General features: G+C 42.4%; 1 protein-coding gene across 9 annotated transcripts in view; it reads left to right on the top strand.

Moving 5' to 3' along the window:
- The window catches only part of caskin1 (CASK interacting protein 1), a 383904-nt gene that overhangs the window by 326099 nt on the left and 30055 nt on the right, over nucleotides 1–27750 (top strand). For 5 of the 9 annotated variants that reach the window (XM_078418132.1, XM_078418130.1, XM_078418128.1 and 2 more), the window contains 5 exons: nucleotides 5211–5295; nucleotides 7704–7801; nucleotides 18556–18666; nucleotides 22755–22907; nucleotides 24703–24804. In XM_078418132.1, the coding sequence (XP_078274258.1) occupies nucleotides 5211–5295; nucleotides 7704–7801; nucleotides 18556–18666; nucleotides 22755–22907; nucleotides 24703–24804 (549 nt within the window). The remainder of the gene's footprint in view (nucleotides 1–5210; nucleotides 5296–7703; nucleotides 7802–18555; nucleotides 18667–22754; nucleotides 22908–24702; nucleotides 24805–27750) is intronic. The other 4 variants (XM_078418134.1, XM_078418129.1, XM_078418131.1 and 1 more) reach the window with 3 other exon arrangements.

The following is a 27750-nucleotide window of genomic DNA, read 5'->3' as shown; positions in this document are numbered from 1 at the left end:
TCAATGGTTCAATGGTTCCTCATTGTCATGTATACGTAGTCAAGTCAAGTCAAGTCAATTTTATTTGTATCGCACATTTAAAAACAACCCACGTTGACCAAAGTGCTGTACATCAGCTCACGTACTAAGAAACAAACATACAATGGCACACAAACATAACAGCACATACATAAACAGTTCACAGTTTGAGGCTCAGAGGGCCTCAAACGCTGGGGAGTAAAAATAGGTTTTGAGCCTGGACTTAAAGGAGTCGATGGAGGGGGCAGTTCTGATGGGAAGAGGGATGCTGTTCCACAGTCTTTTGTACAACCCATAAATGCACAGTCGCCATATTTTGGCACCGTTTACAAAGAAAAAGTCCAAGGTCCAAGATACGGTCCACGTGTTGGAAGTAGTGGAGCCCCCCCTGATCCAGGTAAACCCCAGGTTGCTGCAGGCCCACAACCCGAGGTCCCTCTCCTTGTCCGACCGCCCAGGCTCTGTGTCCTGGGAGGCCGACCCTGAAGGTGCTGGAGACAATACCCCGGTCCCTCTCCTATCGGCCCACTCCTCACGTCCGTCACCGCCAGCAGCTCCCTCCTCAACTCTCCAGTCTTCGGGGCTTCCGAGCTCCCCCCCCACCCCCCCCATGCAGGTAGCGGTGGCCGGGCCCTTCATTGCAGTGGTCTACCAGCCCTGCCATCGCATGCAAACACGGCTGTCCCACTGCTGGGTTTTCGTTCTCACCAGCCACCGGGTCCATCTGTACTCGTCAGCCACCGGGTCCATCCTTAGGTTCCGACCCAAAACGTCCCCCATCCTTTTTCTCCAGAGATGTTGATAGTCCCGTCGAGTTACTCCAGCATTTTGTGTCTACCGTTAGCAACATAAATAGTTCAGTTTGTGTGCTGCAATTATGCACTCTCCCAAGCATGATCAGCCTAATGTTCTGGGTCACCTAACAGCAAGTAAATGCTCTAAAATCGAGAAAACTCAACCTAGTGCAGATGTGGGTAGACAGCAGAAACTGGGATTGCTCTCCTCAGATCGGAGAAGGCAGGAGGATGGTAATTTGAAAGATGTATTAAAAATCATCACGCATGGAGAACATGTGAATCTGACCCCCTGGAAGAAAAGCGGGCCAGAGAACACAGATTTAAGGTTTTAGTGTTAGACGTACAGCGTGGGACCGGCCCTTCGGCCCGCTGAGTTCGCGCTGACCGGCAATCACCCGTACACTAGTTCCATCCCACACACTAGGGACAACTTACACAAGCCAATTAACCTATGAGCCTGCACATCTTTGGAATGTGGGAGGAAACCTGAGCACCCAGAGAAAACCCACGGGGTCACAGGGAGAACGTGCAAACTCCGTATAGGCAGCACCCATAGTCAGGATTGAACCCGGGTCTCTGGCACTGTTAGGCAGCAACTCTACCGCTGCACCACTGTGCTGCCCTTGCTCAAGCTGATTGACAAAAGACAAAATGGCAGAGAAATATTGAAGAAACATTTTTATGCAAGGAGCAGCCATAATCTGGAATTCGCTACCTGAAAAGGTGGTGGAATCAGAGTGAAAATCACTTTCATGGGAACTGGAGGGAATTGATAAAACTGCTTGTGTGTGAGTAGGGGGCGGGGTTAATGGACTGACAGGATTACTCCTGTGGAGAGCTAACAAGGGCTTCAAAGGTGATCCAAATCAACTCCCCCTGTGCTCAAACAATATTATGATTCTGTTGTTCCATGATTCTTTTGACAATTACTTTACTTCCAAATTTTCTGGTCCTACCACAAATGGGAAATTTAGTTTAGAGATACAGCATGGAAACAGGCTCCATGCCAACCATCGATCACCTGTTCACACCCTAGTTTCATGTTCTCTCATTTTCTCACCCACTCCCTGCACACTAGGTGCGATTTACAGAGGCCAATTATCCTACAAGTCTTTGGGATGTGGGAGGAATCCGGAGCATCCAGAGGAAAACCACAAAGTTACATAGAGAATGTGCAAACTCACAGGGACAGTACCCAAGGTCAGGATCGAACCGGGGTCTCTGACACTGTGAGGCAACAGCTCTACAAGCTGTACCAATGATCTAGATTGACAAATGAATAAATCCAGATATTCACTCTGCATGAGTAAAATGTCTTGAGACGGCAACACTGATAGAGGTGGCAAGACTAAATGTAAAAGGTGTTTGTCTACTCCAAATGACTCAGGTTGTACATGGCAAGCTGCTACAAAAGACATGACTGCATCTGACCATAGACAGAGGGACAAGAATAAGATCTAGGTAATTCAAAGTGTAGGAAATACACAATCACCTGGAATAGAGGTGCAACTACAAAGCAGCCAGCTGTTACAGAGGCCAACATGGGATCATATTGCAGTAACCTACAGCTCAAATTGAAAGTCAAGCCGGATTATCGCATTAAATACCATTGCACGAAAGTTGCATGATGAAGGTATTTATGTAGCGCGCTTGCTACAAATGGGCAAAAAGAGAATCAGAATAATCAAGATTGAAAAACTCAGCTTTTTATCACTAACAAACACATCGAGATGAAGCTCAGCCCACTGCAGCTTGCTGCGTTATCAGCCAGATTGCTTATTTACAGAATCTCGACAGTATATCTCAGGAAAAAGCATTATCCAACTGAAGAGAGATTCTGCCAACATTAGAACAAACTGAATGCTTGGAGAGATATAACAACAAATGTGACAATGCCTATTGTAGGAAAGTATTACTATAAACCAGCCTTGACATGGAAGGGTTATCAATGGGAGCTTATGTTTAATTTGAGAAATCGGGCGGCACAGTGGCGCAGTGGTAGCGTTGCTGCTTTACAACGCCAGAGACCCGGGTTCGATCCTGACTACGGGAGCTGTCTGTACAGAGTTTTTACGTTCTCCCTGTGACCGCATGGGCTTTCTATGGGTGCTCCAGTTTCCTCCCACACTCCAAAGTCGTGCAGGTTTGGAGGTTAATTGGCCTCTGTAAATTGTCCTTGGTGTGCAGGATAGAACTTGTAGTTGGCACAGATTCGGTGGGCCGAAGAGCCTGTTTCCACACTGTATCTCTAGACATAGTTTAATATTGTTGGCATCCAATGTTGTGGCTAAACTATCCATCAAATAGTCAAATCCTCCATTAGTGAAAAACATCATTTGGCAAATCCCATGGTAAAGTATGAAACTACCAACACAGCCCTACTGAATACATGCCAGCAGAATTTGTCATGAAAGTACAACTGCAAATGACTTTGAACTATGAATGCACCAGGGATCTAACTGGCAGATGGGAACAGAAACAAAATTGTTAGAAATGCAATTTCTAGTCAACTTCCAAAGGGAGACCATTTTGGCCCAGTGATCATGTCTGAATTTGGAGTTCGCCTAATAAAAAGAATGGAGACAAATAGGGAATTTGAACTGTTTAGTTTAGTTCTTAGTATAGTTTAGAGATACAGCGCTGTAACAGGCCATTCGGCCCATTGAGTCCGCGTTGACCAGCGATCCCCGTGCCTCTTTGTGCATCCCGTGCCCCTTGTTGTTTGTCATTCCATTCAAGAGCTCATTCAAGAGAACACTCGTAGTGTTGGAGTAGCTCAGCGGGTCAGGCAGCATCTCAGGAGAACATAGAGAGGCGACATTTTGGGTCAGGACCCTGAAGGTCGTTAATTCCTTTCCCGTTACTCCATTAACTCCATCTACACTTCGCGCAGCCTTGGCAAGGTCACCAGCACAATCAAGGATCAGTCTCACCCCAGTCACTCCCCCTCCTCCCCTCTCCCATCAGGCAAGAGGTATAGAAACATGTATACGGTGGCACAGCGGTAGTTGCTGCCTTACAGCACATGCAGCACCGGAGACCCGGGTTCAGTCCTGACTACGGGCGCCGTCTGTACGGAGTCTGTACGTTCTCCCCGTGACCTGCGTGGGTTTTCTCCGAGATCTTCGGTTTCCTCCCACACTCCAAAGACGTACAGGTTTGTAGGTTAATTGGCTTGGTAAATGTAAAAATTGTCCCTAGTGTGTGTAGGATAGTGTTAATGTGCGGGAATTGCTGGTCGGCGTGGACCTGGTGGGCCGAAGGGCCTGTTTCCGCGTTGTACTTCTAAACTAAAGAAATCGCATAACACCAGATTCGGGAACGGTCTTCCCAGCTATTATCAGGCAACTGAAGGGTCCTCTCATCAGCTAGAGTGTGGTTGTGACCTCCCCTCGTCATCATTGGAGACCTTTGAACTATCTTTAGTTGGACTTTATCGGACCAATGTTATATCTTGCACTAAATGTTTCACCCTTTATCCTTTATCTGTGCGCTGTGGACAAATTGATTGTATTCATGTACAGTCTTTTCTCTGACTGGATAGCAGACAACCTAAAGCGTTTCACTGTACATGATAATAATAAACTAAACTAAACTAAACATGCGGCTCAACCCACTGACTTCCTCCAACAGTTTTTTTGTTGCTGTAACTTGTAATGCTTTTTGGGTTTATGCAAGTAAGAATTTAATTGTTCCGTTATTGGTACACATGACAATTAAACACTCTTGACTCTTGACTACGTCCAGGTTGTGAGAATTACTGACAAGCTCATCATTTACTGCATATTCATAAACGTTCTTGAAAAGTTGGCAGTGTGTCGCCTTCTCGAACTGCTGCCATAGCAACATGCTACAAATACCAAGCATTGGAGGTTCACTTTGAATTTGTTTAATATTTGCAATGCCCCTGTCTGGGAGCAAAGCATTTACATTTTTTTTGCGAGCATTTACCTCAAGAGTGCCCCATTTTCTCGCGCATGCCTTCAAAGGCAGATGACTAACTATGTTATCGTGTGAGAGAAAGTCGGCATCTGTGGCTTTAAGAGAAAGATTCGGAGGCTGATCTGCACTCTCTGTGGTGAGGAGCCGTCTGTGTCGAGTCTCCGGTTATGTGCTATGTTACCTGGAGCCATCCCTTAAATAGTAACCAATCTACTGAAGGGAAGCTGTTGTCACACCAATTGTGACAGAACTAGATCATACACTGGTGCCCTGAGCTGTGTTAATCACAGCTGCTCCTCAAAAGGGGAATTTGCTTTCCTTCCTCCACAATGCCTCTTTAACCTTAATGGTTTATCGTTACGATGTCAATTATTATTCTTGGTACAATCGGCGGCTCTCCTGAAAAGAACATCCACCTCCCTCTAACCATTCTCTGTGCTTTTAATGCTGCAGCTACTGCAAGTGGTTCTCTCCCAGAAAGGATCTGCTTCGGAAACAGCAGGAGGTGACGGAGCTTCCAAATCCGAACAGGCTGCAGGTAGGCCTCGAATGTCGAGACTTGGAACCCCATGGCCCGAAGTGCAGGAGGAACAAGCCATCAGGGTCACTTAAAGGGGGAAAGTAGTGAGAGGAGCCAGTTGTGTGCAGACCCCTCCAGGTCCTCCATAAGATGGTGTCCCTGCATGCTCACAGCAGGGAGACAACTGGGTGGATACGGTGGCAAATCTAACTCCATCCATTCTTGTGATTGCTGGGACTATATCATGAAACATTATTGAGTAATTGTTTGTAACTAACTGCAAAATCTGCATCTCAAATAGTTATTGTAGTCATTTTTTAGAAGGTGATTGCTTTAATTCGTGCTGGTGTAAATTCCATCCATGTCCATTGTTTTTCTAGTACTGAGGGTCCATATTTGCTGCCTGCAAGTTAACCATCTACTGTGACAATTGCACGTTGTACAACACTGCCTGTTTAGACGATGCCTCTCATTAAACCCCCTCTCTCCACCCCCCTCCCCCCACCCTTGCTCCTTCCCCAAATTCCTAAACAAGATTTATTTATTTATTTATTTATTTATTTTAAATTGCTATATAATCCCCTCCCACAGCCCTTCTAAGATGTGTACCCCTGATTTTAACAACATGCTGCTTAAAATTACTCTCCTTGTACAACCAGGGTAATTCTCTCAGCAGCTGCCCTATTTATTTGAAGTTACAGTGCAACATACATTTTAATGTGAAAATAAAATCAATGCAGTGTGAATCATAACACTCCTTCTTTTGAATTTTTATTCCTGTTCACCACTTTTAGACTTTAGAGATACAGCGCGGAAACAGCCCCTTCAGTCCACTGAGTCCACGCCGACACTATCACTATCTTTACACACTAGGGACAATTTGGCATTTTTACCGAAGCCAATTAACCTACAAACCTGCATGTCCTTGGAGTGTTGCAGGAAACCAGAGCACCCAGAGACAGCACCCGTAGTCGGGATCGAACGTGGGTCTCTGGCACTGTAAGGCAGCAACACTACCGCTGCGCCACCGTGCCGCTCCTAAGGTCCTGAGGATGGTGATTTGTGCTGAATAGAGTTTCATGGGTAGAATGCATTACAACCAACATTCGTCAAGTGTGATACGAAAGAACTGCAGATGCTGGTTTATACCAAAGATAGACACAACGTGCTGGAGTAAGTCAACAGGCGAGGCAGCATCTCTGGAGAAAAATTGGATAGGTGATGTTTCGGGTCGGGACCCATCGTCAGACTGGAAAGGGCCTGACCTGAAACATCACCTATCCATTTTCTCCAGAGATGTTGCCGCCGAACTGCTGCGTTGCTCCAGCACTTTGTGTCTATCTCTAACCAGGGGCACTGAAGCCAATTGTGCAGGATTAACCTCCAACTACTGTGGGATACAACAGCTCTGTGGTCTGGGGAGAGGAAGGGAAAACGGTAGCCAAAACGTTCACTCCCAATAGTAATCCAGTGTCATCTTTCACGGGGCACAAAGGTGTAAGGTTAGGACAGGAATGACCGCTCATCTGGTCAAAGAATCTGCTAGCCCGTGGGGAGCAGAAGTCATATCTGAGGGGTGGACACATATGGGGGGTGGCACAAAAGGTAGCAGCTAGATTTGGAAATCAATATCATGCACATGCACACCCATATACACACACACACATATATATATGACATACATGACATGTTCCCTCCCAGCTTGCACATTCAACAACAATGGAGTTATTGGTCTGGAATTTCCCATATACCTCATTGTTATTAAAGGAGATTGTTGTCCGGCAACTCGAACAATCCTAGTCTGTGACTGCTCTTGTTATGAGCATCTCCTCTTGCCTACATGTGGGATATGTGCCCAGCTACGGTCTCTTATGCTAAAAATGACACGAGAGGTGGGAGAGGTCCGGTGTGGCGTGCTGTGGTTGGGCTGAAGGTCTATTTCTATGCTGAACATTTAAGGTGAGAGGGGGAAGATTTAATAGGAACCTGAGGGACAACTTTTTCCCTCAGGAAATACTTGTGTATAAGGAACGAGCTGTCAGAGGAGGTAGCTGAGGCTGTTGTTCTAACAGCATTTAAGACACATGGATAGGTACATGGATAGTTTAAAGATACAGTTTCAGGGATAGGAAAGGTATAGACGGATCTAAGCCTGAGCTGAGGAAAGGTCCCGACCCAAAACTGCACCCATCCATGTTACTCCAGTGATGTTGCCTGACCCGCTGAGTTACTCCAGTACTTTGTGTCCTTTGGGACACAATGTCAGATGGGACATCTTGATCGTCATGGGTGAGTTGGGTCGAAGGGCCTGTTTCCATGCTGTATGACTATGACTCATTCTGGATTAATCTGTGAAATGGATTAATAAAGACAGAAGGGTTGATAAAGTCCATTAAGCGTTTTTCTTGGTCTCTGTTTTCTCGCAGGAGTTGTTCGGCCCCAGGGCACGGCCAGTGGTCCTGTAACAGAGCAACCATACGGCGAACCTCAACTGAAGAAGGCAGAGACACTATCAGAAGCAAAGGTAAGTGAGTTGGTAAACACCAGCACCCTGAGCAGAAACTGCTGCTGGGGAAAGATGTGCGCTTTCAAATCAGTCAGGTTTTATCTCCTCTCCCCAATCCCTCTCTCTCTGCCTGTCTATCTGCACGGCAATTTCTCCAACTAAGATCAGAGCTGGAAGGCGGTGAGTAATCATTTATTCTTGTAAAAGATTTGTATCTGTTGAAATTCTCTTTGACAAACTGTCAGGCATGACCAATCCAATTTAGATTGCATTTCACTCCATTGTGAGACTGATGTAAAGGTATTTATAACTTTAACTGCCTACTTGCATGACGTGTATCTAACTCTTTCCTCGGTGAATTTGTATCTTGAGTGCACCGATCATCCTTATCTCATTGGTTATAGAGCACGTAGGCAGGTGGTTCGTGACATTTTGAAAGATGCATTTTTCTACAATGTACAACAGAAAATAATCTGATCAAATTTAACCCTCGGTTTTTACATTGAACCTTTCTAGTTTGTGGCATTCCTTCAGTGACTTATGTACCTGATTGTGACTCAGAAAAGATGCTGCAGAGAAGGATTGCTTTAGTAACAATGCTCAATGGCCTAGCTAAGGAGACAAGTTAACTGACTCCTCAAAGGTGATGTTATAAAAGACCCTGGAGCATGATGGCAGCAGGTTGACTTGAAAGGCTTAAACGTCTCCTTGTCTACAGAAACCCACGCTTATCTTCCTGGAATTGGAACAGAATTCCAGTCTCCTTACTGGGATTTCTTTTGGTAATTTTTTTTTTGTTGGTTCTTGGAGCAGAATTAAAAATATCCATTTACTTGGCCTCCACAGCCCAGGTGTAAAAATCTATTTCCAAAAAAATAAATCGGCTTGACAAAAACAGGCAGGAGCAAAAAAAAAGTGACTTTCTCACACGTTCCTATAACTGTTCATTTTGAAGATTCAGTTGCAGCCACTGCTGCTTTACTTTTTATGTACTGTAGGTGCAATGGTCAAATTGATGTAGCACTAGCAGTCCAATGATATGTTCAAATCCTATTTGCACTAGATGTATGGCCATGGAATTTTGTGTACACCAAGAGTGCAGGCATATGACCCTGATATGCCAACACAGTAATTTCCTTTACTGAGAAGAGAATTTGTCAGCCCATTTCCTGTTCTTGTCCCACTGTGACTCCAGTTCCAGTTAACAAAGGCATTTTGAGAGGGGTAAAATTATTTTGAATGACAACAGCCTTACAGGGAAAAAATCAATCGGCTGGTGGAACTCAGCAGGTCAGGCAGCATCTGTGGAGGGAGATTGACAATCGACGTTTCGTGTTGAAACTCTTCATCTGGACTGAGCATTTCCCCCCACCAATGCTGCCTGACCCACTGACTTCCTCCATTAGATGAAGAAAATAACTGCAGATGCTGGTACAAATCGAAGGTATTTATTCACAAAATGCTGGAGTAACTCAGCTGGGCAGGCAGCATCTCGGGAGAGAAGGAATGGGCGACGTTTCGGGTCGAGACCCTTCTTCAGACTGAAGAAGGGTCTCGACCCGAAACGTCGCCCATTCCTTCTCTCCCGAGATGCTGCCTGACCAGCTGAGTTACTCCTCCATTAGATTGTTTTTTGTTCAAGAGTGCATCATCTGCAGTCTCTTGCATCTCCAGTGCTGGGTTAGATTTTGGATTCCTCTGATCCAAAGAAAAAGTCCCAGTGTCTCTGTGGTCAAAATGGTACCAGGAAGGGGTAGAGTGGTGGGAACAAGGAACTACAGATGCTGGTTTACCAAGGAAAGACACAGAATGCTGGAGTAACTCAGAAGAACGGTCCTGACCCAAAAAGTCACTTATCCATGTTCTCCAGGGATGCTGCCTGACCCGCTGAGTTACTCCAGCACTTTGGGTATTTCAAGCTGAAGAGTGGTGGTAGTCTTCCCTGGGCTATTCTGAATCATTGAGGTTAAATAAGACCTTGCAATATACAGAGGCACCAGTAACCTGGATGAATAAAACAGAAAAGGTTTGAAGCAGTCAGCAATTGTGTGGAGGAATACGTTAACAGCCTGTGAGTAGGCTCCTCACCACATTGGAAAGGAACTAGAAGTGATCAGCAATCAATGAGAAATAGGCAGATGGGAATGAGTTAGAGAGTAAGTAAACAGATACATGCTTGCACACACCCATGCACATACATGCATGCACACGCTTAGAGGTACACACGTGAACTACTGCACAAATACCCAGACACACATTGGAAACATGCGACACACATGCACACTAATGCTCACACTCAAACACACATATATATGCACGCACACACGTATCGAGATACACATGTGCACACACACACTTGCACAATTACAGTCGTATGGCAGTTAAGTTATCAGACTTGTTTCCCAAAGACTGTGACTATTTATCTGGAAGTGTGAGTTTCAATTGCACCATGACAGATGTGGATTTTTTTTAGTGTCTAAATAAAAATAGCAAATTAAAAAGTACTATTGGTAAAGGAAACTACTGTGTTGGCATATCAATACAGCTGGTTTTCACGATCATGCTTCAAGGAAAGAAATCTACTACCATTCAATGGTTACACGATTCAATTGTGCTTTTATTGTCACATGTGCAAAGTGCTAACACAGTGAAATTATTTTTCTTACAAATAGTCCAGTAGAGTATTGCCCTACCCCCAATCCCCGATCAGCAAGTGTACAGAAATAGTCTACTGAGCCCACATGCAAGAGGCGCCATGTTTTGGCGCTATTTTCAAAGTCTACGCTCCGGTTCTTATGAGCGGTGCCTGTTCCAGGCAAGTCCCAGGCTATTGCGGGGCCTCCAGCCATCACCTTCCTTGTTCTTTATCCCTTCTGGAATATATGTGACTCCAGACTCACAGCTATGTGGACAACCCCATATGGTTAAATGTATAAGAAGGAACTGTAGATGCTGGTTTAAACCAAAGATAGACACAAAAAGCTGGAGTCACTCAGTGGGGCAGGCAGCATCTCTGGAGAGAAGGAATGGGTGACGTTCGGATCGAGATCCTTCTTCAGACTGGTATGGGATAAGGGAAACAAAAGATATAGACGGTGATGTGGAGAGATGAAGAACAATGAATGAAAGATTTGCAAAAAGGTAATGATAAAGGAAACAGGCCATTGTAAGCTGTTGTCGGGTGAAAATGAGAAGCTAGTGTGATTCGGGTAGGGGAGGGATAGAGAGAGTGGGAATGTCGGGGCTGCCTGAAGTGAGAGAAACCAATATTCATACCACTGGGCTGTGAGCTGCCCAAGCGAAATATGAGATGCTGTTCCTCCAATTTGCGTTTAGCCTCACTCTGACAATGGAGGAGACTGAGGGCAGAAAGGTCTGTGTGGGAATGGGAAGGAGAATTAAACTTTTCCTTACTGACTCCAAGGAAGGCCATTTCACGGAACCCTATATCAGTAAGGAAAAGATAATAGAGGCTGGGCATGCCACATATTCTTCACACCCCACGATCAAATTAGGAAAGAAAACATGCCTGCACCTGGGTGCAAGCATTTACACTTGTACATGCGTGTAACTATTTTAAACTAGCCATACTGTAGGGATCATTTGGAGCTTCCAGAGCATATGTAACTCGTCCAGTTATTCAACACCTCCCCACTCTCACTTGTACAAGCCATCACAGACTTTCATTAAAACGCGCACTGTTTACTCTTTGTTGTAAACAGTGAGTCAGTCGTGTACGTCATTTGCAGATGTAAACTGTCTATAGGACTAATTGGTCTTTTTGATGTTCTCAAATAAACCTCTGATCTAGGATCCACAACTTCACTTGAAGATAGTTTCATTTATTCGCTCATCCTGGAGTTGTTCCTTTCACAGTCTCCTGTAGATTAACTTCTGGAATACCCTCATGGTCATTTTGTTATTCTCTCCCAGAGTGTGTGTATACACAATTCTAAGCCCTATTTTCACAAGATTAATATAAAAGTGAGAGACTCAGTCATTTATATTAATCTTTCACAAGATGAATATAAAAGCAAGAGAATCTATCCCTGCATGACCACGGGGTGGCGCCAGCAATGGCTGCCTCGCCAACAGTCTGTCTGTCCCTTCCTTCTTTGTGTTTTAATAGTATGTGTTAAATATTTGCTTAGTGTTCTTTAGCTTGTTTTTATATGGAGGGTGGGGGGGGGGGGGGTGGGGGGTGGGGGAAACATTTTCAAATCTCTTACCTCGACGGAGCTGCGATTTTTTTTCCGTACCGTTTCCCCATGCGGCCTAACATTGAGGAGATGGCAGCCTTTGCTGGAGACCGACTTTTGAGAGCTCCACTGCGGGGAGCCAATGGAACTTTAATATCACGGAGCCCGCGATCCCTTTGCCAGGGATTGATCTCGGAGCTCCAACCGTGGGCACTTGCGGACTTAACATCACGGAGCTTGTGGTCTCTGGTCACAGACCGACTTCGGGAACTCCAAGCCACAGGAGCTTCGACCGCCCCGACAAGGGAGCTTCGATCGCCCCAATGCGGGAGCTTCAATTGCCCTGATGCGGGGGCTTTGACCACCGATTGCGGGAGCTTCGATCGCCCCGACTGCGGATGGTTCAACTGTCCTGACCGCGGGAGAATAAAGAGGAAGCAGATTGGAATTTTTTGCCTTCCATCACAGTGAGGAATGTGGGGAATCCACTGTGGTGGATGTTTATGTTAACTCTTTTGTAATTGTGTGTCTTGTTGCTTTTTTTTTCTTATGCCTGTATGGTAATTCGCATATCACTGTACCCTAATTGGTACATGTGACAATAAAAGACCTTTGAAACATCACCTATTCCGTCTCTGCCTGAACTTTCTTGAGCTGTGGAGTGACCACCTCTTTTTGCCGGGATGAAAATATCAAAGACTGGAGGCCATAGCATTAAGGCGACAGAGTGGAAAGTAAGGCGCTTGGTCTCGCCGATATACAGAAGACACCAAGCGCAGGCTCGGCGATCGTTTCGCTGAAAATCTCCACACTGTCGCTTAAACCTACCTGATCTGGTTGCTCAACACTCAACACTCCTCTTCCCATTCCCACACTGACCTTTCTGTCCTGGGCCTCCTCCATTGTCAGAGAGAAGCCCAGTGCAAATTGGAGGAACAGCACCTCATATTTCACTTGGTAGCTTACACCTCAGCGGTATGAACATTGACTTCTCTAACTTCAAATAGCCCTTGCTTTCCCTCTCTCTCCATCCCCTCCCCCTTCCCAGTTCTCCCACCACTTATTGTCTCCGACTACATTTTATTTCTGTACTGCCCACTCCCCTGACATGAATCTGAAGAAGGGTCTCGACACGAAACGTCACCCATTTCTTCTCTGGAGATGCTGCCTGTCCCGCTGAGTTACTCCAGCATATTGTGTCTACCTTGCATTTCTTTGAGGATTCTTTCCTCTGTCCATTTTCTAATCATTTTCCAGAGAAAGGTTGGAAATTATATTATACTATTCCTCAGTGCCATATGTCTTTTGCGGGGGATTTTTTCGCTCCAATTCCATTTCTCTTTTTTATTTAGTAACTGATTTAAAGGTGTCTGGACAGTTGCATGATCTGGCAAAATCTAGCACAGTATTGTACCACTGTAGAATATAAATTCCACATTGTTTTCAGATTTCCTGATCTTTAGAATGGCTTTCACTTTTTCTGTGACCTTGCAGCTATTTTCAGTCCAATATAAATGTATTTTTGAACAATTTGTCATATGATTCTTTTGAGCTTTATATTGTGTTCACTTGCCAGTGAGAACACTTCCTTTAGCATTAAAATTCCACTTCTTTGGTACTTTTGGCTAGTGGCATATCAACGTAATTTCATAGACAATTACCTATATTTTGGAATATTTTGTCCAATGTAGTGGTGGCACAGGGTAGAGTTGCTGCTTTACAGCGCCAGAGAATTGGGCTCGATCCTGACTATGGGTGCTATCTGTATGGAGCTTGACCTCCCAGTGACCGCGTGGGTTTTCTCCGGGTGCCCCGGTTTCCTCCCATAATCCAAAGACGTACAGATTTGCAGGGTAATTGGCTTCTGTAAATTGTAAATTGTCCCTAGTGTGTAGGGTAATGCTAATGTCCGGGTTGATTGCTGGTTGGCGGGAATCGGTGGGCTGAAGGGCCAGTTTCTGCGCTGTATCTCTAAAGTCTAAAGTCATAGCTTGAAAAAATCTTCAAAGATGATTTCAAATCACAGTGATTTTATGCAAAAATAAAGACATTAATAATTGTTTGTTGATACTCCTTATTTACATTCTTTTGTGCATGTATATGTGATAGATCTTGCTGTGGAAATGTAGCTCCTGTCAATTCTGCTTATAGATCATTTGTAGAAATAGATTTGTCAATTACCTTGTAATCACTACATAGTCAATTTCCCTGTTTGCTTTAAGTGTTGCCAGTCACCTGATAATGTTGTCAAAAAAACTGAATGGTGCTTTTCACTGGTTCAATGATGCTTTTATTGTCACATGAGCAAAGTGCAAATTCTTTTCTTACAAACATTCCAGTAGACTATTACTGTACCTAAGCATATCCTTGATTAGCAAAATGTACAAAATGTACTCTCTACGCACGAGAGGCGCCATGTTTAGCGCCATTTTTGCTGAGCAACTCACACCAGTCCAATTTCAATTCTTCAAGCCAACCTGTCCCCATCGACATTGGCCTCCTTATGTAGTCAGCTATAGTCATCCATAATGAAAGACACAAAGTGCTGGAGTAACTCAGCGGGTTAGCCAGCTTCTCTGGCGACATTTCATGTCTGAAGAAGGGTCCCAGGCTCGAAATGTCAGGCCCAACCAGAAACATTGCCTATCCATGTTCTCCAGAGATGCTGACAGACCTGCTGAGTTACCCAATTAAACACTTTGTTTTTGTAAACCAGCATCTGCAGTTCCTTGTATGTACAATCATCCGTAGTTTAATTTGCTTCCTTTGCATCTGTAATGACAATTCACACGTCTTTGGAATATAAATGACATGGAAAATATTGGTGTTGCTGTTTTAAGCCTGCAATCATTTAAAGATTGTCTAATGTGACTAACTATTGTGTGTGTTGTTCTAACATAATTTAGTGTGTCGTTAATAAGAAGTACTGTTCAGAAACTGTAAGCCTTTCAATTACTTCATAAAATATTACTTTGATGCCAATGATTCTACACTATCAGAGAGAGATATTGAGACACTTTCACGACAGAAATCTCTGGAATTGTAGATTTCACCACTATTGCAACTTTATTTTCATGCACGTATAAAGTCTTCACTCTCCTAACCAATGCCATCTTGATAGATACTGATTTTTGCATACAAAACTGAATATGAGATGCTGAATTTGCTCATGTAACACAGTTGTACCACAAATTAATTTGCCCACAAGGGGTAATCTCTTGAAATTGTAGTACTGAGATAAATCCTTCAAGTGGCACAGTGGCAGAGTTGCTGCCTTACAGCGCCAGAGACCCGGGTTCGGTCCTGACTACGGTTGCTGACTGTACGGAGTTTGTGTGTTCTCCCTGTGACCGTGTGGGTTTCCTCTGGGTGCACATTGGAATGTGGCGTTTGCACATTCTCCCTCTGACAGCGTGGGTTTCCTCTGGGTGCTCCGGTTTCCTCCCACATTCCAAAGACATGCAGGTTTGTAGGTTAATTAGCTTCTGTAAATTGTCCCTAGTGTGTAGGACTAGAACTAGTGTATGGGTGATCGTTGGTCGGCACGGACTCAGTGGGCCTGTTTCCACTAAACTGTATTTCTAAACTAATAATAATAATAATAATAATGTAAACTAATAATATTGGTCGCTGACGGTTTTGACTGCTTCCTGATTTGTAGACCCAAACTTGTAACTCGCTATAATTTGTGACAGCTTTCGGTTAAAATGATTCTCCAGTTTTTGAGCACTTCACCATAAAAAATGCTTTTAGGAAGGAAGGAAGTCAAAATATTAGAAAGGAGAGTTGTCTCATGTGGGCTAGTAGCCTTGGAGAAAAGCAAAGCAAATTAGATTGACCCCATCATCATGCAGCATGCAATTGAAACATGGGAACAGTCAAGAGCCTGATACCTAATTTAGTTTAGTTTAGTTTAGTGTGCAGTTTGGAAAGAGGCCCTTCGGCCCACTGAGTCCATGCCAACCATGGACACTAGTTCACACTATTCACACTAGTTCTATCCTAAACACTAGGGGCAATTTACAGAGGGCCAATTAACCTACAAACCTGCACGTCTCTGCGATGTGGGAGGAAACCCACGCGGTCATAGGGAGAATGTGCAAACTCCACACAGGCAGCACCTGAGGTCAAGATCGAACTGTGAGGCAGCAGATCTACCGCTGCGCCACTGTGCCGTCCTAATATCAACTTGGTCCTCAGTTGACTGGGCACAGTTTGAGCGGCACTGCATTATGTAAGCCACAGGTTACTCCCTGAGCCACAGTTAACAGTTAACATAAATGAATGTGTAGTGGTTATAATTAGAAAACAATTAGACATAAGCAATAGCAGGGCATGAAAACTCAATTGTTGGTCAGTACGGAACCACCATTAAAATTGATAGGATGAGCAACATTTTCACAGTGAACTGTAAAGCTGTAAAGCCCCTCACTGTGTAACATCCATTTTTTGTGGCACTCGCTCGCTCTTCAATTTTATTTGGGACTGAGTTGCCCGAAGCAGCCGCTGGTGGTTGCGGGTGTTGCTATGGCAACAGCTGAAATCTTAATTTCCCAATGTCATTTAAGCTGTGGCGAACTGTCACAGTGACGCCTCTAAAATTCGTTTTGCTTTATTATAATGTAGCTTAACTGTGCTGCGAATAGCATTCGAAAGAGATGTAGTAGAGTAAAGCAGACTTTTGTCAAACATTTTCAAATAAGTTAGGATTAAAATTGAAACATATTTATAGGACTAAGGATAGGAATCTATCGGAGGTTATTAGATCTTGGAAACCTCTAGGTCAATTAATGTTCAAGGGCTGAGTGAAAGCATTCAATCATTCCTACACAATCATTGGATCAGTTTGATAACTGGTTTGCCGTCCCAAATTGCAACTCCATTAACCATTCTTCAGCCTACTTGCCCAGCTGATCAAGATCCTGCTGTAATTTTTGATAACCATCTTCACTATCGACGATACCTCCCCCTTTGAAATAATCATGCTTTCTACGTTATCAACCAAATTATTGATAGAAACCACAAAAGCAATGGGCTCAGCACCAATTCCCGAGGCCACACTACCAGTCTCAGGCCTCCAGTCTGAAAAACAACCTTCCACCATCACCCTGTTTCCTTCCATTAAACCAATTCTCCATTCATTTGACTACTCTCCCTGGATCCCATGCAATCTAACCTTCCAGAGCCGCCTACCATGCGGCATTGTACCTGCTGAACAGTTGCTATATCAAGCTGTAATACATTGGATAGGATACTTTCCATAGTAAGAAATTGGTAAGGGTCGTTGGAGACATGACAAATTTTCTTAGCCTTCAAAGGATGTAGAGGAGCTGGAGTGCTTTCTTGACCATTTCCTCAATGTGATTGGGCCAGGAGTAATAGTGGTTCATATTAAAACCTAGGGACCTGAGGCTCTCAACCATTTAATCACCATTGATATAGACTGGAATGAGGCTGGTGTTAAGAATTATCATGGAGGATGTTTTGTTGCCTATCGTGCCAGATTACATTCGAGGAGTTAGGAAATCAAGGATCCAGTTGCAGAGCTGGGTGTTAGGAGTTTGGAAATCAATTTGATTGAAATTATGGTGTTGAAGGCAAGCTTTAATCAATAAATAAGAATCTGACATTGATGTCTTTGTTATCCAGATGTTCCAGGGATGAGAGTAGGGCCAAGGAGATGGCATCTATGGTGGTAGGTGTAGATCGAGATCGCCCGACCTAACCACCTCAGACTTAGTCTTCACAAGGGAATGGGTCTCATGATTCATCCATAGTTTAATGTCTTTGGCACGCAGTCCTCTACACATTTGCTGATGAAGTCTGTGAGAGCAATAGTGAACTCATTTAGGTTGGTTGCTCAGTACTTGAATATGGAATATGGAATATTGACTCAAAGCAGTTGTGTAGAGGCTTATCTCTTTCCTCAGACGAGCACTGTGCAACTTTCTATACTGGATCCAGAGCTTGAGATTCTGCATGTAAGCAGAGAGGCAGCACAGCCTGATGGTCAGATTTTCCAAAAAGGATTGCTGGGATGGAGTGTTAGGCATCTTTGATGGTTGTGTAGCTGTAGTCGAGGGTGTTTGTGCCTCTGGTGGAACAGAAGATGTTATGATAGTACAACGGTGTACAACATTTAATAAATGCACACTTTTCAAGGCATCTTGAACTCATCAATGAAAACAAACCATCCTTAATTCCAAGGGACTACCTTACGATAATCACTGTCACAGAATGGGATTTTTTCCCCTTTTAGTATCGAAAGAACAATTAGGAATGGGATCCTGAATAGCTATTTAACTTTGATTTAAGCAACTTCCAAAATATAATAGATAAGTGTGGCTGCCATCATATCAATTCATCCCTCCATTTAGTTGGCTCTGTAGTAATTTGTGTTGGACCATTTCTTTCTACGCTATCACATGTTGCTTTAAAGGAATTCAGCATTACTGTTGAAGACTTAACTACCTCCAGATTACTGGAGGATGTGACATCTTGACGTTAGATTTTTTTTACCACTGAATTCTAAACTGTTCCCATTCCATTTTTTTTTTGTTATCCTTTATCCAGAACCCAGAAACAGTTTTTAACTGGCTCAGTGAATTCCAACTCCAGCAGTATGCTGCTAACTTTATCAATGCTGGCTATGACATTCCAACCATCAGCCGCATGACCCCTGAGGTAAGTCTGCCAACAGCAGGAAGGACAAGTGGTAACAGAGACCGAGTGAGATGCCACTGTGTCATTGGCCTCCAAATGCTGCATGTGTTTGAACAAAATTGCTCTGCCTACCACCTGAGCAATGGTGAATTGGTTAAAATGACAGACAAATCCATTTCCGACAAACTTGCTCATGTTTATGTACTAATACGCACAGTGAGGTTTGTGGATTAGATAGTGACAGAAAAGCACTCATCTGCAATCATATTCCAATGCAATTAACTCAAACAAAGTGCATTAACAAAACGCTGTTCCTGATTATTTAGTCAAAGGAAACTACAGGCTCCTTACACCATATGAAGCAGAATAGACATGGCCTGCCTCCCGCCATTAATTCACTTATGTAGTTTTACTGAGAACTGGTTTTGGTTCTCACAAAAACTGTTCGGATTTTTGTTTTGTCGATAAATGACATAATTCACTGTTATAATCCAACACATTTACATCCTGATATACAGTGCCCACCATAATGTTTGGGATAAAGACCCATCATTTATTGATTTGTAATAGAAAAAATCACGTGGTTGAAGTGCACATTGTCAGATTTTAATAAAGGCCATTTTTATACGTTTTGGTTTCACCATGTAGAAATTGCAGCAGTGTTTATACATAGTCCCCCCATTTCAGGGCACCATAATGTTTGGGACACAGCAATGTCATGTAAATGAAAATAGTCATGTTTAGTATTTTGTTGCATATCCTTTGCATGCAATGACTACTTGAAGTCTGCGATTCATGGACATCACCAGTTGCTGGGTGTCTTCTCTGGTGATGCTCTACCAGGCCTGAATTGCAGCCATCTTTAGCTTATGTTTGTTTTGGGGGCTAGTCCACTTCAGTTTTCTCTTCAGCATATAAAAAACATGTTCAATTGGGTTCAGATTGGGTGATTGACTTGGCCACTCAAGAATTTACCATTTTTTAGCTTTGAAAAACTCCTTTGTTGCTTTAGCAGTATGTTTGGGATCATTGTCTTGCTGTAGAATGAACCGCCGGCCAAAGAGTTTTGAGGCATTTGTTTGAACTTGAGCAGATAGGATGTGTCGATACACATCAGAATTCATTATGTTACGACCATCAGCAGTTGTATCATCAATGAAGATAAGTGAGCCAGTACCTTCAGCAGCCATAAATGCCCAGGCCATAACACCCCCACCACCGTGTTTCACAGATGAGGTGGTATGTTTTGGATCTTGGGCAGTTCCTTCTCTCCTCCATACTTTGCTCTTGCCATCACTCTGATATAAGTTAATCTTCATCTCATCTGTCCACAAGACCTTTTTCGAGAACTGTGGTTGCTCTTTTAAGTACTTCTTGACAAACTGTAACCTGGCCATCCTATTTTTGTGGCTAAGCAGTGGTTTGCATCTTGCAGTGTAGCCTCTATATTTATGTTCATGAAGTTTTTTGCGGACAGTGGTCATTGACAAATCCACACCTGACTCCTGAAGAGTGTTTCTGATCAGTCGGACTGGTGTTTTGGGGATTTTTCTTTATTATCGAGAGAATTCTTCTGTCATCAGCTGTGTAAGTCTTCCTTGGCCTGCCAGTCCCTTTGCGATTAGTAAGCTCACCATTGCTCTCTTTCTTCTTAATGATGTTCCAAACAGTTGATTTTGGTAAGTCTGAGGTTTGGCTGATGTGTCTAACAGTTTTATTCTTGTTTCTCAGTCTCATAATGACTTCTTTGACTTTCATGGGCACAACTTTGGTCCTCATGTTGATAAACAGCAATAAAAGTTTTCAAAGGTGATGGAAAGACTGGAGGAAAGACTAGGTGCTGAGAGCTCTCTTATGCCTGCATGAAGGAGGCATTTAAACACATCTGAGGAATTACAAATGCCTGTGAAGCCATGTGTCCCAAACATTATGGCGTGATGTATAAACACAGCTGTAATTTCTACATAGTGAAACCAAAATGTATAAAAATACCCTTTAATAAAATCTGACAATGTATACTTTAACCACATGTGATTTTTTTCTATTACAAATCTCAAATTGTGGCGTACAGAGGCAAATAAATAAATGATGGTTCTTTATCCCAAACATTATGGAGGGCACTGTTGTCTGAAGAACGGTTCCGACCCAAAACATCATCTATTCCTTTTCTCCGGAGATGTTGCCTGACCTGCTGAGTTACTCCAGCATTTTGTGTCTATCTTTGGTATAAACCACCATCTGTAGTTCATTCTTACACTTTTACATCCTATTTTGTCGCAAGCCCCTTCCTGACATAGTGATTCATGCAGACAAGATGCTGCCTGTCCCGCTGAGTTATTCCAGCATTTTGTGTCTACCTTCGATTCATGCAGACTGACAGGCACCCACTGGCCTCTGTCACTGTGTAGATAACAAACTCCACAGACCACACATACTAACTCAAATTCTTCTAATTCCGTTATATTTTAATCTGAGTCTAGTGGCCCTGTAAATCAAAAATTAAGTTCTTTCATAAAATGTACTACTTTTTGTCTATTTTCTTATCGCCAAGAATGTCCAGATTCGTATCACTTTTAGGTTGCAATAATGATTACATGATTATATATCAATTTCAAGAAAAATACCCTTAAAGGATTAAGACGAAGTGTGATAGAAATTTGGTATGGTAGTGCAGTGTTTAAATCAATGGATTAAATATGTGAATTCAAATCCCACGAAGGTCATAGGGGGATTGAATTTCAATTAATTAATTAGCCTGCGATAAAAAGCTAGTAACAGTAATGATGCAATACAAGTCCACATGGTTTACTCGGGAAAAAAATCTGCCATCTTTATATGGTATGCTTCACAAATTACTGTAGGTCAACAGTAATAAACACATGCAGCATATGAGTAGAAAGAAACAGAGTTTCATATTAATGAAACCATTAAAACGGGGAACAGTTAGGGATAGGTTTCAAGCTGCAGTGAGGTGGGAGGGAAGAATAGACCAAAATGTAAAGTCTGTGACAGGATTGAAAGGCAAAAATGGATTATGCAAGCAAACAACAGCCTAGTCAAAGACCAAATGCATAACCATTCACTGAAATTATTAAAGGAAGATTGGAAATCTGGAATAATATTGCTGATGATCATAAATTATTGAATTCAGTGTTGAGTCTGGAAGGTAACAACGTGCCCATCAGAAGGTGAAGTACTGTTCCCTGAAGCTTAGAGGCTGAGGGTAGAGAGGGCGGAGTGTGAGTGAGACAGAGAATTAAAATTAGTTACTTGCATCACCATGATGATATCACTTGGCAATAAAATGGATACTCCGTGTTAGTCAAAAGCCTTAGTGTCATAGTCATACAGCTGGGAAACAGGCCCTTCAGCCCAACTTGCATACGCCAACCAATATGCCCCTTCTACACTAGTCCTACCTGCCTGCATTTGGCCAGAATTGCTCTAAACCTATCCTATCCACGTACCTATTTCTTAAAAGTTGTGATAGTATCTGCCTCGACAGTTCGTTTCATATACCTACCATACTTTGTATTAAAAAGTTGCCCCTCATTTTCCTATTATATCTCCTACCCTCATCTTACACCTATGTCTTCTGGTTTTCGATTCCCCTACTCTGGGTGAAAGACTCTGTGCATTTACCCTATCTTTCCCTCTCATGATCTTGTATATTTCTGGTCTATGCCAATGAAAGTTTACATGAATTAATGTTGGGAATTACTCTGCATATTGGACAGGAGATGACTGAAGCCTGGAGTTTGCTATTAATGTTTTCCGGAACAGATTAATAGCTTTTTAACGATGTATGGATTGAACTACAACAATGCAGGATAGGCAAAGGTACCTGATCAGAGAAGAAATCAAACATTTAAAGTTAAGCTGAAAATGGAATTGGAATGTTATTGAAATTTATGGGAGAATAGCACAGCATCGTGTGCACATGGTTACATGAAATTAAATCTAGGGCAGAAGGTTGGCTGAATTGGTCTCCAATGTCTCCCTTCATTCCTCAAGACTAACCTTATTTGGGCACTGACCCTACACAAGACTTTCTGCTGTTCCTTCCTTCACATTTTACCCCTGATCTTTCCCCATTTTTCCTCTCAAAGGCTCCTGTCTCCATTCAGCCTCCTTCAGCTAAGAAGGAGGATGAATGTCGAGCAAGTGGTGGACTCCTCGTCAACTTTGGCACCAACTCAGTCGACAGGAGGCGTGCTGCCTCAGGGGCAAGGCATACTAAGCCAGACTTACCTCCCCCCAAGGTGAGAGATTGTCATAATGTGCGGCATTCAAATAGCCGACCGGAAAAAAGAACTTTTATTCACTAATCCAAAACTCCAGTGCAAAGGAAGGGGAAGTACATAATCATAAATCTCTGATTCTTTGAAATAGTTTATTATGCCAAACAAAGTCCAACTCCCAAAAACTGCACCCGTGCTCCCAACTGCACCTGTGGAGGGAAAAGGACATATGGTTTTTCGGGTCATGACTCTTCTTCAGACACTCTGAAGAAGGGACCCGACCAGAAATGTCGTCAGTCCATTTCTCTCCACAGTTGCTGCCTGAACCGCTGAGTTCCTCCAGCAGTGTGTTTTTTTGCTTAAGATTCCAGTATCTGCAGTCACTTGTGTCTCCAAAGACCAATATCCAACCTAGCCCTAACCCTAAAAGACTTAATGGTGATTTGAGGCACCAAATACAAGATTTCAAGTGGGCTCCATGCTTTATAAACTACCTATTCAAGATTATAGGAAAAAAATTAACCTAGTCTATTCATCAGGAAATTTAACAATATCAGGCACAATGGCAATTTTACATGCCAACTGATTTTATTTTGCATTCAAGTCAGTTTTGGACAGATTGCATAGTTATGTTGGAAGGTATAAATCTGCTATTCCCATGGAACTTGTCGCTGGTGAGGAGTTAATAATGGTTTTATGTGAAAGATAGCCTTGCATTAGTTATTTTAACCCACCAATAACAAGTTGCATAGATACTTATCTTTGTAATTATGCACTAAAGAATATAGTGACAAAACCACACCAACCTTCATTTATGAAATTTAGTTCCATTCAAAGTCAATAGAATCAGCATTCAATGTATGTATGTGTCACTATATTATGAATTTAGTGTATTTAACAGAAGACAAATTTCGATGCAATTCACTTTTGACATAAACTGGTGATTCCTGGATGGTTCCATGATATTAAGATATGAGAATATATGAAGATCACTGGCAAGTTCTTTGTCAGAACAAGTCTGGAAAACCCTGGCATGATTTGGACACTTTGTGTGCCCTATTTCAAGATTATAGGATGAGAAATTGGGAATTTAAAGTCACTTCTCCCTCCAAAAGCCAACTCACAATCTAGATTAGCAAAGAAGGTAAAGACAACTCCACTTCTAAGCAAATTTAACTCAGACCACCATTTAAATACCAGATACCTTTGTGAATCTCTCAATGAAATATCAAGAAGATTCATGAGGCAAATTTTGAATGAACCCAGTTTTCGGGAAGCTTGATCATGTCGATGTGGAGAAACATAGGGTAGTAGAAAGAGCAATTACCACAGGATCATAAGAGTTTACCATCCAGCGAGATGGGTCAAAATAACCTTTTATTACTGAACAGCATATATGGGACCCTTTATAAAACATGGCAAACAAATAAAATCTCCTTGTTCTAGACAACTCATACTAATGTCGCAGGCTTTTCCTTTTAATACATATGAATTATATCTGAAGAAGGGTCTCGAACCGAAACGTCACCCATTCCTTTTCTCCAGAGATGTTGCCTGTCTCATTGAGTCACTCCAGCATTTTGTGTCTATCTTCAATTATATCAACTGTTTTTGCTGCACTGATGTTGAGTTGAATCATCTGCAATACAAATCCTTAGACAGTCACAGTTGGTATTGGAAGGTTATAGTTTCGGACTGGCTTTTGGAAACTGCTGATGTCAGTTTAGTAATTGTTAGCTATGGCCTAATACCACATCCATTTTGAATTTCACTTTCAACAATGGCATCTTGAATTGTAACAAACTCTGTGTTCTAGGATCTAACAGCAATTGGAGTAACAAAACCCGGACATAGGAAAAAGATTGCCATTGAAATAAATCGCCTGAATGTCTCAGAGTGGTTGCCCGACTACCAACCAGTAAGTTTTATCACCTGCTTCAATATAAAAAGGCTTTGTTAGTCAGTGAACAATATGTCCTTCCCTCCAGCACCAATCCATGGCATCTTCTTGTCCTGAACCCTAAACCTACCCTAAATCCAAATCATTATTCTTTACATCTCAGCCACCATCCCATCCATTCCAAAATGTTTCAATCTGAGTGGTGTTGTAAATTGCCAGCAAGTAGGATTCATTCAGTAGGAAGGCTGGAATGTAGAAGCCGGCTTAACAGCATCTGAAAGAGGAAAGTGTGTAAACAATTCAGCAACAAATCATTGATCAAATGCTACAATGGATTAAAGAGTCCAGTCATTGATATCCATGATACCCTCCTATGGCATTTAATGCAGTTATTTAATGAATAGAGTAACAAAACTGAGGACATTTAGGAAGTTAAAAACAGTGTCAATTGACTGCAGTGGAAAATTAAATTGAAGAGAGCTGAACAATAGGTATGGAAGCACTACAGTAGTTACAATGCTGAAGCAGCAATCCAGAGGCATACAACTAGTGTACAGGCGGGTGCTCGTTGGTCAGCATGGACTCTGTGGGCTGAAGGGCCATTTCCATGCTGTATCTATAAACTAAACTAAGGGTATTGGAGGTTTCAGTTCAAATCCCACCACAAAATGGCATGGGATTTAAATTCAATGAATTGAGTTAATCTATTTTAATTGAAAGCTCGTATTGATAAAGGTGACCATGATTGTAAAAGGCCATCTGCTTCATTAATGCTATTCTTACCCGTTCTGGACTTTAAAAACCTCAGACCCACTTGTCCGATTGAAACATAACTACCCTCTTAAATGGGTTACCAAACCACTCAGTTCAGTTCATGGTGGCACCGTGGTGCAGCGGTAGGGTTGCTGACTTACAGCGCCAGAGACCCGGATTTGTTCCTGACTATGGGTAGTGTCTGTACGGAATTTGTACTTTCTCCCTGTGACCTCATGGGTTTTCTATCGGTGCTCCGGTTTCCTCCCACGCTCCAAAGATGTACAAGTTTGTGGGTTAAATGGCTTCGGTAAAAAATTGTAAATTGTCCCTAGTGTGTAGAATAGAGTTAGTGTACTGGGTGATCGCTGGTTGGTGCGGACACAGTGGGCCTAAGGGCCTGTTTCACCTTGTATATCTAAAGTCTAAAGAAGTTAGGGATGGACTTTTGGAAGTTACACCTTCTGGCGATGAATGAAAGAACATCTGAAACAATATACAATGTACAGCTCTATATTTAACCCTCATGGACAACTCTAAACCGAAACGGCTTTTGAATATTTGATCAACAAATGGACAGTTTAAAATTACCCTGTGGTCACTGTGGATTGAACAGAGAATAATTCAATGCCTAATCCATGGACATAAAGAAGGTATCAAAAAAGATATATTTGGCTACTCTGACTTAATCATCTAAATGTAAAGTATTTACTGTTCCATCTCTACACTTTTAGTTTAGATTAGTTTAGTATAGAGATACAGCATGGAAACAGGCCCTTCGGGCCACCGAGTCTGCGCTGACCTGCAATCACCCGTACACTAGTTCTATCCTGCACACTAGGGACAATTTGCAGAAGCCAATTAATCTACAAACTTGTGTCTTTGGAATATGGGAGGAAATCGAAGCACCCAAAGAAAACCCACGCGGTCACAGGGAGCATGTACAAACTCCGTACAGACAGCACCCGAAGTCAGGATCAAACCCGGTCTCTGGCACTATAAATATCGCTGCACCAACTTGTATGATGGTTGAAGAATACTTTTATATATCGGAACTGCTGGTCAAAATTGGTCATCAAGTCCATCTACTTTCAATCTGCTGGTTCTGTGATACAATTCTGATGAGAGTTATATCTAATCAAAATGATCAATCTCTATCAATGTGTTTATAACACACGGATGTGAAGAGAGGAAGCCAATACTTCATGAAACAAATTATCTAATTTTCTAATGCAGTTACGAGGGAAAAATAGATCAGCCGTGATCGAATGGCAGAGTAGACTCGATGGGCCCAATGGCCTAATTCTGCTCCCATGTCATGAACATAGACCCCTAGTGGAGCTGAGATAGCTCTAAATCTGCATGTTCCTCCCAAGCATGCAATACTTGACACATATCACATCTGAAATGACTTGTGTACTATATGCCACAATGTTACATTCTGAAAGAAATTATCTAGTTTACTAATGCTTCTGCTATCTACCTATGGAGTTTGTTCCTTAGACTTGACCATTCATTTAAAGGAACCAGAATGTAATAAAGGTGACAAAGATGTCAAAGCATTTGTGTCAAGTTCCTAAGGCGAGTGATTTAACCGAATGTTAAATTGTGTTTAAAATAGAAGACATCCTCAATCACACAGAGTATGCTGGTGATATGGTGTTGTATCGGCAATGTATTTCTTCACCTGAAATTAATTTTCATGACACCTGAATTTTTGATGTGAATACAATATACATATACTATATTGTGATACTAATACAAATGACCAAGCAAAGATTTCTGCCCTTTATTTGAATTCTTTAATGAATTTGTTACTCATTTGGCCAGCTAATTATGACCAGGTTATCCTTTTTCAATCTCAAGTATTGTGAATTAATTTACCGGCAATATTGGCAATTATAACAATTCTTCAATGAATTTTCCAAAGTGGTAAAGAAAGAAAAGAAACGTTTTGGATACTTTTATTTGTTAAAAAGAAGCGTTTAAAGTTATTTTGGTATTAACTTTCCAGTCTGGGCAATGGTAAACACAGTCGGTATAATAATATGGAAGGTTTGAGCTGATATTAACTTTCAAAGGCAGAAAGCTCCCATCAATCAGATTTTATCCATTTATTTTCTACTTTAACAAACAACCTTTACCAGACAACTTCATCCATTTTTTTTCCAAGTTGGAATTGAACTGGGCAACTGCGAGTATATCAGCTCA

The sequence above is a fragment of the Rhinoraja longicauda genome, chromosome 21, assembly GCF_053455715.1.
Source record: "Rhinoraja longicauda isolate Sanriku21f chromosome 21, sRhiLon1.1, whole genome shotgun sequence".
In the NCBI taxonomy this organism is placed as follows: Eukaryota; Metazoa; Chordata; class Chondrichthyes; order Rajiformes; family Arhynchobatidae; genus Rhinoraja; species Rhinoraja longicauda.
This window is presented reverse-complemented; position numbering and strand designations above follow the sequence as displayed.